Raw genomic sequence first — 12,623 nt, 5'->3', positions numbered from 1 at the left:
ATTTCTCAGAACATATAGTTTCCAAGGCTTAAATTTTAACCATATGTGTCCAACCTGGGTTACATAATGAAATCCTGTCTCAGAAATTTTTTTTCTTAACCTCTGGCCAAAGGCATATGGACAATAAAAGATGGACAAAGGTTGTACATGTCATTTACATAAAATGCAGTCAAATCAACCCTGTCCCTTGAGCCATGAAGTTATGTTTCTCTGTGTCAGCCCACACGTTACATCAGTATGTAAATTACCTAAGCAATTGTAGGCATAAAATTAAAAGGTTAAACAAACTTGGTGCAATGGACGTTACCGGATTTTGGTAAAGATGTGTTTTTGACAAGTGTGCCTTTTCAACTTGATTTGACTCAGCACTTAGCAGAAGAAAAGAGCAAGGCATCCAGAAACCTGTATGTGGTGAGTGACAGGTCAGAGGTTATGCAGCGTATAGTTCTTGGCTTTTGTAGCCCTGCACCTCAAAAGTTAGGGCATTTCCCACAGTTAGAAGGAAAAAGCTGAACAGAAGATATTGACAGCTTAGGTCCCTAGTTTTAATGGTTGTCCCTCAAACATCATTTATTTCTTTTAAAGTTGGAAGGAGGATGTATCCAGGTATATCAGTTGGAAGTATTTTATGAAAAAACACAGCTCAAATTAGCTTTAAAAATAAAATGTACTTATTGACTGATGTTACTGAAGAGTCCACAGGCAGAGCCAAGCCCAGTGTGGTTTAAGCAAGTAGTAAGTACCAGGTAGACAGAAGCAATAAGAACCAGGTGAACAGAACCAGCTTCCTTTCTCCTCCTGTCAAGGTGGCCACTAATGCGACTGAGACTGCATCATTCCTCTTCCAGATTCTTATGAAGGCAAAGTTCTTTGTTCCACCATTCCCAGTAGAGGTCCAGGTGCTTGGCTAAACTGATTACCATGAATAGGGGAAGGGAAGCGCCTCTTGATGCAGGCCTGGGTCAGAGCCCAACCTAGAACCAACCCACATGGTAGGCCCTGGAGGTTCTGGCATAAACTACAGACCTACCCTTTATCAGCAGAGGTGGTCTTAACAGTGTGTCCAGGACAAAGCGTGTCCATACACATAACTCTCGGATCCTCAGGGCAGGGGGAATTCCCCAAACCTGCTGCCTTTACCTGTGGCCTAGAGTGGGAATGGTTTAGAGGCGAATGTGTCTGAGAGAAGGAGCAGGTAAGGAGATGAGGAAGAAGCTGTAGGCCTGCCTGGCTTTTGATTGAGGCGTGTTTAGAGTGATTTGACATGGGCATATCCTCCACCAGCATCTTCATTTGAATTAGCAAGCTGACTGATCTCCTTGAGAATCCATTTAGGATTTCTGTTACGAAAGTAGGCTTGAAAGTTTAACCTCAAGTCAGAACACTCTCTCACAAGTGCTGGAGGTACGAAATGTTAGATTTGTATCTCCAGGTAGTTACTATATATATCTCCACACTATTATGGAAATTACATGAAACATAAGGAAAAGGTGTGCACTGATGAACAGGGTGTGCATTAATATAAAATATTTCCCCATGGGCATGCTTACCAATGGAAACGTACATTCATATAATGTTCTAATAGTAATAATTCTAGAAATATAGTTAGGCTCTGAGCAAAGAATTAAGTAATATCTTGAATGTTTAAAATAGAGCTGATTGTGAGACACCAAATAAATATAGTTTGGGAAATGCAAAACGAAGCCTCTAATTTAGTGCTTGATTCATATCTTAAGTATTTGGTGCTGACCAAGCACCAGTGGTTCACACCTGTAATCCTAGCAAGTCAGGGCCGAGATCAAGAGGAGCATGGTTCCAAGCCAGCCCAGGCAAACAGTTCATGAGACCCTGTCTCAAAAACATCCGACACAAAAAAATGGGTGGCAGAATGGCTCAGGTAGTAGAGCTCCTGTCTAGCAAGTATGAAGCCCTGAGTAGTGCAAAAAAAAAATTTTTTTAAAGTACTTGGTCATGAATGAATAATTTTTTGGTGTAAATTTATGAAGTTTCACATACAGTATGATTGTCTAGACTTTGTCTCTTTCAGTCTAAAAAGTGATTTCAGCAGATTCTCTTATTACTCTTTTCTGCTTGCCAGCCAGAGTTTGCACAATGAAAACAATGTGTGTCATGAGTCATTTGCATATAAATCCTGACAAGCTCAACTCAAGGCTATAAAAATTAGAAGCTTACAGAAGATGGGTTGGGTCACAAAATAAACACAGTTCACACATCTGGTAATCATGTAATCACATGTTGTTCACTTCTTGTATTTCTGATCTTTTTTTTTTTTTTTTCCCAGAACCGAATGGAGGAAAGCAAAGCACTCTTTAGAACAATTATCACATATCCCTGGTTCCAGAACTCCTCGGTTATTCTGTTCTTAAACAAGAAAGATCTTCTAGAGGAGAAGATTATGTATTCCCACCTAGTTGACTACTTCCCGGAATATGATGGTAAGTGTGCACTCCTCCGCCAGCCTTGGCATGCAGGGCTGGACCTGCCAACACTGGGCAATTGCTCTGAGGCTACAGAGGCTGTGTGTGCAGACTGGAGTACAAGTTACTGCTGGTGCTCTGCCTTGTAAAGACATACAATATTTTATTTCTTAATGCAAAAAAGACACCGGGGATTAAAAAAAAAACCCTTCTGATATGTTTTGAAATAAACAGATTCAAAGAAGAAGTAATTCAATGGTTTTGCCCAGCTGTGTATCACTAGTACAGTTTCCTCTCTCTTTCTCTCTTGAACTTTTTTACAACCCCTCTACCTCTCTAGGGAGAAGAGACTGAAGTCAGTCTACCCAGGTTGGAATCTCAGTTCTAGTACTTCTTTACTACTTGTAGAACCGCGAGCCAAGTCACTTGATTTTTCTGGGCCTTTGGACCAAGCTCATGAGATTGTTTTATAGATGGTAACAGACACATATGTGTGGCATTAGCATGGTGCTTGACACATAGCGAATTTTCAGGAAACATTTGCTTTGGGGAGACTTCGTGGCCAAGTGAAGCCCCCTCCCATCCTTAGACTCGTGGTACAGCACTTAGGATCTGCAGCACCACTTCAGTCCTCTGTGGCACTGCATTGTTTACTTCACCCTTCGAAGTTGATCTGGCCTTCCCTAACTGTACTCTGAAATTCTAAACTGGACAAACAGCCAGTCAGAGACATACGGGGGACTGATTGACAATGTGTATCCACATCAGCCTCTCTGAACAGATGAGTCATGGCCTCTGCCCTGTATTAATTTTAACCTAGATTAGGAGGGGGCAAAGCCTGGCCTGCCACCTGGTTTTATAAATAGTTTTATTGAGGCACAGCCACACCCATTCTTATGGCTGTTTTCACTCTGCAGCAGAAGTGGGAAGTTGTGAGAGAAATTGAATGGTCAACAAAGTCTAAAATAGTTAGTCCCTGCCCTTTTACAGAGAGAGTTTCCCAAGCCCTGGTTCAGATGGTAATTAAGAGCACGCACTTCAAATATCTCGGAACTTTGCTCTGCCACTTACTAGCTTATTGCCTTAGACAAGTTTATTTAATACCATTTGTTTCTTCCTGAGTAGAAAAGGATTGCGTGGAGTTATATGTATATCACTTAGCATAGCACGTAACACAAAGAAGAGCCAAACCCCAAACTACTGGTTATGGAGGTGTTTATATATAACCGCAAGAGAAACTGATTGTTTTTGGAGGGAGGGCACTAGTGGAATTTGAACTCATGGCCTTGTGCTTACCAGGCAGACTCTCTACCCCTTGCTCTTTTTGCTTTGAGTTTTCAGATAGGGGCTCACATTTTTGCCTGGGACTGGCCTCTGATGTGATCCTCCTATCTATGCCCCCCAAATACCTGAGGTGACAGGCACACACCACCTTGTCTGGCCAAGAAGTGACTATTTTTTGAATTACATCAACATAGGATATACAGGATGGATATCAGTTCAATAGTGTTTTGTGCTCTGAAAGCTCCCTGGGAAAGATACCTCTTTAAAAAGTAAGAATTACTTTGGCGTTACCAGTTTCCAAGAAGATACAAACATATCAGGGCCAGAGATGCAGGCATCCTTTCATTCCTCATGCATTATGCATGGTGCTGTCTCATGGAAGTGAAAGACTGTATGTTCATGAGCCCATGCTTATACAAGAACCTGCAAGTTAGCAAATTAGATCTACACGCTTCTGGGTGTTACCAGGCATTACAGATAGTGCCTTTTTCTGTTAGCAGTGTCTTCACGTCTTCTCTCCAGTTACATTGTTCTTTTCAAAACAAATGCTTTCTTAGCCTAAATGGCGTTTTCTTTTTCACTTCTTTTAATTTGCCACTAATCTGGAAGCAAGTCATAAACCGTCTAAGACTGTGTTCCTCAGGGTTCCTGAGGAAGCTGTGGAGTGTGTAGGTTACCTGATCTCACACACCCAAGAGGATACTCCTGGTTTTTCTCAGAATCTGGTGACAATCACTGGACCGAAAATGACCATGCCATACACAGCATTGAGCCCTGTGGACCTGTGTGTTTTCCTTCCAGGCCTGCCTGAGAAGAGATAGCCCCCCACTTCAGCCCCCAACGGGAAGGCTACTTAACTACAGTAGGCAGAGCTACACCTCATGGTGGTTGATTGTTCTGTGATGGGTGCTCGTGGGACTGATTGTTTCTCTCTGCAACATCTTTCTAATCTTTACATTATCTCCTCTGGCCAATACTTTCCCCACATTCCCCATACTACCAGCATTTTCCTTCCAATGTGTGCCTATTGTCAATGTTTTTAAGTTTGAAGATATTTTTAATTGTTACCCTCCCACAGTATAAACATAATGCCCATAGGAAATGTGGCCACAGGAAAAGAAAAAAAGACATTGATTTTGTTATTCTCAAAGCAAAAGCAGCTGTCATTCCACAACTCTCAAAGCCGTTGTTAGATGAGCTAAAACTGAAAAACATCGAGGCCTGCTCTGCAGTGATGTTTTTGCAATAAGTGTGTTTATGGTGTTATAAATTTCACACTTCCACATTTCTGCACTTAACAAGGTCTTAATCATAATGAATGCCATCTCTGTGTTTCTCTTCGGGAAGGGAAATTACCATTTCCACATGGACTTGAACTGCAAAATTGTTCATAGGGACTGTGGAAATCTGTTTCTGCTGTGATGGATGTAATGATCTCTTTGTAGCTTATGTTTATTCAAACAACATAATCTATGCTTAAAAACATAACGCAGTCCAAGTGTAATTCAGTGAACTTGAATCTAGTTCTGATATTCTTCAGGATTTAAACCAAAAAAAAAAAAAAAAATCCTTCCTTCCTAAATAGGTTAAGTACAAATCAAAGCCAGAATAGGGAAATACAGCTTTTATGGAAATGACAGGCTTTAACAGTCTATTAGTTTCTGGTTTTAGATATTTTTAGTACTGTTCTGCAACTATTAGGTGAGATTAACATTGAAAAAGACAGACTATTAAATATGTACCTGTAACATTTTAATAATTGTACATAATGTTGGGGAGGGGGGGGTTGGTTTTTTGATGTTTGGGGGTTTTTTTGTTGTTGTTGTTTTCCTTTTGGCAGCTCTGGGGTTTGAACTCGGGGCTTTGCACTTGCAAGGCAGGCACTTTACCACTTGAGCCATACCTCTAGCCCTTTTTTTGCTCTGGTTATTTTTGAGATAGGGTCTCACTTTATGCCCAGGCTACCTGGACCTCGATCCTTTCGATTTCAGCCTCCCTCATAGCTGGTATGATAGGCTTGTGCCACTGGCGCCCAGCTTATCTTAACTTTTTGAGGAACTACCAACTCCTTTCAAGAGAGGCTGCACCATTGTGCATGTACGCTGGAGGTACACTGTCGCCTTTTGAAGGAATGTCAGTTTAAGCCTTTTGTCCTTGTTTTAATTGGGCTGTGTGCTTTTTGTTGGTGGTCATTGTTCTTATATAGTCTACATGCTCAACCCTTATCACATTGATTTGCATAAATTTTCCCCTGTTCTCTGAGTTGATTTTTTTTTCATTTTCTTGGTAATGACTTTGATGAACAAAAGTTTTGTTTTTATTTTGATGAAGTCTAATTTATTTTTTCTTTTGCTACCTCTGCTTTGATGTCAGATATCTAAGAATCATTGCAAAATTCTTACAGAAATTTCTAATTTATCCAAATAAATACATCAATACTCCCTTTTCAAAGTGTCTAGGGAATGCTAGGGACATAGAAGACCCCAAATAAAAGTAAGAAAATGCATATCAATTTTTTTTTATCATCACACATAGTAAACTGAATGCCATGTAAAGAGTCTGTAGAAGTGAGACTACAGAGGACCATTGGTGCTGGAACCAAACTTAAGGAACAAGTTCTACTTGCAGTGAGATTTCAATCTGGAGACTGTGAAATGACCCATAGTAGAAAGATTGACGGAGAGCCTGAGGCAGCTCCGTCTGTGTGCACACTTTTTATAGAACTGAACCAGTTAACCCAGTGGAACAGAAGGAAGGTACTACTCCCTCCTGAAGAACCTGCGCTGTGGCTCTCTATCAACAAAAGAAAGTGAAGAAGTAGCTATACTGGCTTTCAAGTAGTCTGTCTGTTTGCACGTATCCATATTTTGTGGATGGATGGATGGATGGATGGGCAGGTTGATGAATGGACAGACAAGTGAACAGACAGGCATGTAAAGTGACAAAAAGGAGATTTCTACAAAGTAGTGTAGGGAGCATCATTATAATAGATCAAAGGTATTAAGGCATAATAAATGTTTACTGAATAAATGAAGGATGCATTAATGGGTCAAGTAACAAACTACCCCTCTGCTCCTTTGGCCATAGGACCCCAGAGAGATGCCCAGGCAGCTCGAGAATTCATCCTGAAGATGTTCGTGGACCTGAACCCAGACAGTGACAAAATTATCTACTCCCACTTCACGTGTGCCACAGACACCGAAAACATCCGCTTTGTCTTTGCTGCAGTCAAGGACACCATCCTCCAGTTGAACCTGAAGGAGTACAATCTGGTCTAATTGTGCCTCCCAGAAACCTGCCCTTCCCTTCCCTGGTGGGCTATCGCAGATATACAAGAGGGACTGTATTTCTGTGGAAAACAATTTGCATAATACTAATTTATTGCCGTCCTGGACTCTGTGTGAGTGTGTCCACAGAGTTTGTAGTAAATATTATGATTTTATTTAAACTATTCAGAGGAAAAACAGAGGATGCTGAAGTACAGTCCCAGCACATTTCCTCTCGTTTTTTTAGGCAAAACTGTGTGACTCAATGTATTTTAAATTTTCAGTCATGCACTCACAAAGATAAGAGTTGTTTCTTTCTCTTTTTCTCTTTTTCTTTTCTATTGAGCAAAACAAACCTGATTTCCCTTTTTTTCCTAGCCCATACCTCCCTCCTGGTTCCCCACCCAGAGAATAACGGCCTTTATCCTACTTCGATTCTTGGTCAAGTTCTCTTGAATGATGCAGTCAGGACGGTGTCATTCCACTTAAGCCATCCTATGTTAGTTTAGTTCAACAATTTGTAGTTTTTGCTGAAGGGTGATGTGTATTACTGATATGGTTTCAAATGTATTGCTCTGGATACACATCTAGTGTTTCTTTTTTAATATATGATATTGTTTTATCTCCCTTTGGTGTGGGACAGTGGATGCCCACCAAATGGTTGTGTCATTTCTTTTGGGTTTTGACCTTCAGCCATAGTTTGATCACTCAGAGAAAGGCACAGAAGTCAGAGGGCAAGAAAAGACACACAGAAGGAGTCTTTTCTTTGGAAATTGATGTGCCATTGTTCTTCCTTCTACCTGCTCCTCTTTTTTTTTTTAACCCTCTCTTTAAATTGCAGATGCCAAATAATAAGCCAACAGACACTACATTCCCCCAGAGGCTGCTACCAGAACCTTTTTCTTTTGGTTCCAACTTTTCTTCCTCTACCCTTTTTTCCTTTGTATTTGGGCCATAATCTTTAAATGATTTTTATTATGGGAATATGTTGCCAAAGCTGGCTTTTTATAAAACAGAATGAATTAAGAAGTGCTTAAACCATAAAAGTCAGCATCTTAAAATGTAAGAGAGTAAGACTGTGAAGCCTGCGGTGACTGGCTGAAAATGAACCTGAAATACCAGCTGCCAGACACCTGGTGGCTGTACATGTGATTCTCATGGTCCATTCTTTCCTGAGCCCTCAAGGGCACATTGTCTAGTGCCCACATCCCAGGCTGAGGGTCCAAATCAGCAGTGTAGAAAAGAATCCCGTGTGGTTCGTTGGGTATTTGTTTGTCTCTTTATCTGAAGCCCATGTTCTTTAAGTTCAAGTAAGTCTGCCAAGAACCTTGGTTGATAGTATTAGCCTTACACCTTTCATTTGCAAAAAAGTCACTGCTCTTTTACCACCTTTTACGATTTTCTTGAACTATTGACTGGTTGAATTGAACTTAAGGAAGATTTTGTAGACTTCACTCAAAAGTAACCTCTTAGTGTTCTGTCATACATGTGTTTATGTAACTGAACCTACTCAGAGAGACATTTGGTATTCTATGTATGCAATTTTTTCAACAAGTGCAAAAAAAATAAAAAATCCCAGCACATGATCCATGAGCTCTGTCAAGCAGCTTAAGTTGAAATGTGATTTAAGCTGATAAATCACAATTATTTTAAAAGCTGCTGGGAAGTAAGAACTAGGCCATGATACTGGTCTCAATACTATTTGGCCCTAGTCTAAACTTTCATATCACTTTTGGGAAATAACAAAGAGGGGCGGGAGAATTAACAGCTTGTTAGATGAGCAACAAAGTCACTGAAGAGTAATGAAGGATTCTCATTCTTTACTCTCCTGGTCTTAAACAGCACAGGTTACTTTTTTTTTCCTTGCTCAGAAGGCACCTGTAATTTAATTAATAGACCGTAGGTATAGTGCAATTCTGAATGCTCTAATCATTGTACATACATCTCTCGATATTGCAACATCCATTATGGCTTTGTAATCATTACTTTTTGGCAGATTGAATGTGCTGTATTGATATGTATCTATGTAATTGTATTGTATGTCTTATAGCTAATTCCCATTTTGAATAATGTTATTTTATTTACTTTTTTAAGAGAGGAGAATGTAAATTTGTCAGTTTATTTCTGACTAGGGATATTTTTTTCCATTTAGAAAAGAAAAAAAAAAACCTTACTGTCATACAGAGCGGTACTAGCATCGTGCTGTATAAAATCATTTGCACATTCCTGAGTAGAGGTATACTGATTATATGACCCAAAGGTAATTTCATAGCAAAATACATAAAATCAGTCGGAGCTTTTATACAAACATGGAAACCAACTTTGTAGCACTTTTGCCATTTGATCTAGGATTGGAATATGAGCTTTTATACAATTCATATTCTTCTTTGGCAAATGCAGTTAGTATTACCTCTCTGATGGCCTTTATTAGAAAGGCAGTTTTAGAAGCTATTGTGACCCACTAAGGAAATGTTTTAACAGCTAGAGACCACTGCTTGCCTGAAAGGGCAATCTTAAATTTGGTGCAGCAAAAAACAAACAAACAAACAAAAAACAAAAACAAAAAAAAAGAAAAAGAAAAAACAAGAAAAAAAGTAAACAACATTTGATGGCCTACAGTGTGTAATAGAGAAAACCTCATCACAAGATCATAAGTGTTACAGTTTTAGGGAATCAAGATATTCTATTTAATAGAGCTATAGTAAACATAACTGATTAACCCTGATCTCAGAGCTCAAAGAAGCTTCGCAAAGCAGAGAAAGATGGTTATATTTGTCTTTATGAAATTGGGGTGAAATTTGCTATGCAGAATTGAGGTTTGTGGCTTCACTGCCCATTCTGGGGTGCATGACAGGCTCCCTTCTTTTGAGAAAGGAAAAAATTGATCACCCTAGCCGCAGTGATATGTAGAAACCTAATTGTATCCACACTAGTCAATTGAAGCTAAAAGGATTTTTGTTGTTGTTGTTTCTTTGTTTGGGGTTTTATTGCAGGGGCTAGGGGCGGGAAGGGATTCTTTTCAGTTTTGTATAAAAACAAAGTTTACTCCTGCTTTCTATTCTATCGTGATTGCAAGTTCTGCGGGTGCCGCCTGGGCTCCTGTTGATGCTCCAGGTGATGGAGGTTGGTGGCCAGTTTGTGTCATGGTGACTTGGCATGTCTTATTCAAAACAAAAACACCACACACAGAAACCTTTCTTCTGCATACCAAGGCAAGCAGCTGTTTCATGACTCACACAACACATCGCAGTGTACCAGTTTACAGATGATTCCCGCTCCCCCCCACTTTTTTTTTTTTTTTTTTTTGGTGGGAAGTGGCAGTTCCAACCCACAGAGAATTCCTTATGTGTAAATTGGAGGTTTATACTATGCCTTACAGAGCTTAAATTGAGAAGATTGTGCCTCATATCTGAAACAAAGGGAAATTACACACCCGTTCAGAAGTTAGTAAACCCCCTGCAAACTACTGGGCGTTTTTCTTTGTTATCGTTTCTGAATAAAGAGCTCTGTGGAATGTCATGAACAGACTGGAAAAAACTCTTCTTAGGAACCTGCATATGTTGTTTACTAGCAGATGACATCCACAAAAGGTATTTGAAAAACACCTGAAGCTTGTACTTGTTTTTCTTTTTTGGTAGATTAGCAGGCCTAATATTTTTAAGAGGTGATTCAGCTAAAGGGCAATTTAGTTTTTGTACTTCAGACTCTCTTGATTGTCAAGGTATACGAACTGTAATTTACAGATTTATACTGCCACATGACTGTACATTTTAGTTGTCTTAAGTTAGGAATTGGTGAAAAGCTATTTATGCTGGATTTGGGTCAAAATGACTATTATTTGCAAAAAAATAATAATGGGAAGAAAGGGCTGTGTAATGAGATTCTGCAGGACTGAGATATTCGTTGGAAATTCCCCTGAGATCCCTCTCAGATAACCCTCAATTTCCCTTTGTTTTCAGTTTCTCAAAAAGAACGAATGAAATGAAATATAGCAGAATGTTAACCCTTATAAAAATAAAGTGTACCCAAATATTGTAATGTATATTGCTGCTCTTCTTAAAATTAAATAAGGGTTTCAAACCACATAATTGGTAATGAACAACATCTTGATATAAATAAGGTGTGCTTGGTATACATTCACATTTTCTCCCAAAGAGGTTCTTTGGTTAGAAACACACAAAATTAAAACTAATAATATCATATGTTTATATATCTCTACATACTTCCAGCATATGTAGCATTAATAGATCTGTCCTGGTACCTGTGTCTTTGGTATTTCATTTTGATTCCATTCAATTAGGAAAAGAATTGGCTTAGTTGTATGTGATTAGCTAGAGGTTTCTGGAGCCAGACACTTGCTGTTTAGTAGATAACTTAGTGCAGAGTCTAAACTTGTCATTTGTTTTTCTTATGGAGTAACAAACCATTTCCCTCTGTCTTCCCATCTGCCCCACCCTCCAGTAACACTTGCCTCTAGAACCATATGTTCGAAGTATGCATACACACCTGGCGCATAGTAGGTGCTCAGATACTCATTTCCTCCTTATCTTCCTCCTCTACCATGGAGCCTGCCTTCCCCCCAAGTTCCAGTCCAAAGGTTACTGACATTTACAGTTTACCAAATTTGCATCTAACTTGGATAAAGGAATCCTGACTTTCATAGAAGCTTTTGGTGGGGGGAAAAAATAACAGGAAGGTATGCATCAGTAGGACATTTTTAAGTTTAAGAAAGAAAGATGGAAAATTACCATGTAACTTGTCCAGGTTACTTTGATTGAAACATGTTTTTGGTGGTTTTCTTTTCTGCAAAGAACTCTCTAAATGCAACTTCTGCTGGATTCCTTACTCATTATCATGTTGGAAACCCTGACTAGACCTATGTATTTAGGGAGTTTTGTCAGAAAAACATTTTTAACTTGCAGTATTTAAAAGAATCATATTTACTGTTCTTAAAATGTCATTCAAATGCATGTATTGTCTATTGTTTGGGGTTGGGAACTAGTTTTGCAAAAAACACCTACTGTTGTATAATAACGCCCCAATGATCTTGCTGGTTAAAAATACAGTATTTTTGGCCATAATCTTGTACTAGAGCATTCTTCTTTCTTGAGTTTTGCTTCCCTTGAAGTTGCCTCAGTCCCTCTCAGACTGTTTTTTATTCTAAGGAATTACGAATACATCTTTGCTTCATTAAAACACTTTACAGGACACATGCATTTTGCAAAATAAGTAGGTTAATGGTTCTAAGACGCACACAAACCTTTTCCCACTTACATACAATCAGAAATGTCAGTCTCCTGAAGTGGATATATAGTTAGTATTTATCATATTTGCTGTTTTTAAAATTTTGCCCTAATTTAAATTATAACCAACCGTTTAAAAAAATGCTGGATGCAGTGAGGCACGTCTATAATCCCAGTTACTTGTGAGACAGAGATCAGAAGGATTGTGATTTGAGGCCAGCTCAGGCAAAAAAACTAGTGAGACCCAGTTTCAGCAAACAAGCAGCATGGCAGGACACACCTGTATTCCAGTTATGTGGGAGGGGTAGGTAGGAGGATTGTGGCCATAAGGCCAGCCCTATGCAAAAAGGATGAAATCCTATCTGAAAAATGACTGATGAAAAAAGGGCTGT

At 39.3% G+C, this 12,623-nt stretch overlaps 1 protein-coding gene across 2 annotated transcripts in view; it reads left to right on the top strand.

The window, feature by feature from the left end:
- Positions 1–12,069, top strand: part of Gnaq (G protein subunit alpha q) — a 254,207-nt gene extending 242,138 nt beyond the window's left edge. For both annotated transcript variants that reach the window (XM_074052099.1, XM_020184968.2), the window contains 2 exons: positions 2,303–2,456; positions 6,810–12,069. In XM_074052099.1, coding sequence (XP_073908200.1) covers positions 2,303–2,456; positions 6,810–7,000 — 345 coding nt within the window. In that variant the 3' untranslated portion in view covers positions 7,001–12,069. The remainder of the gene's footprint in view (positions 1–2,302; positions 2,457–6,809) is intronic.
- The last annotated feature ends 554 nt before the right edge of the window (positions 12,070–12,623 follow it).

This window comes from Castor canadensis, chromosome 13 (genome assembly GCF_047511655.1).
Source record: "Castor canadensis chromosome 13, mCasCan1.hap1v2, whole genome shotgun sequence".
NCBI classification, from domain to species: Eukaryota; Metazoa; Chordata; class Mammalia; order Rodentia; family Castoridae; genus Castor; species Castor canadensis.
The sequence above is the reverse complement of the archived record's forward strand: the minus strand, read 5'-3'. Positions and strand labels throughout refer to the sequence as shown.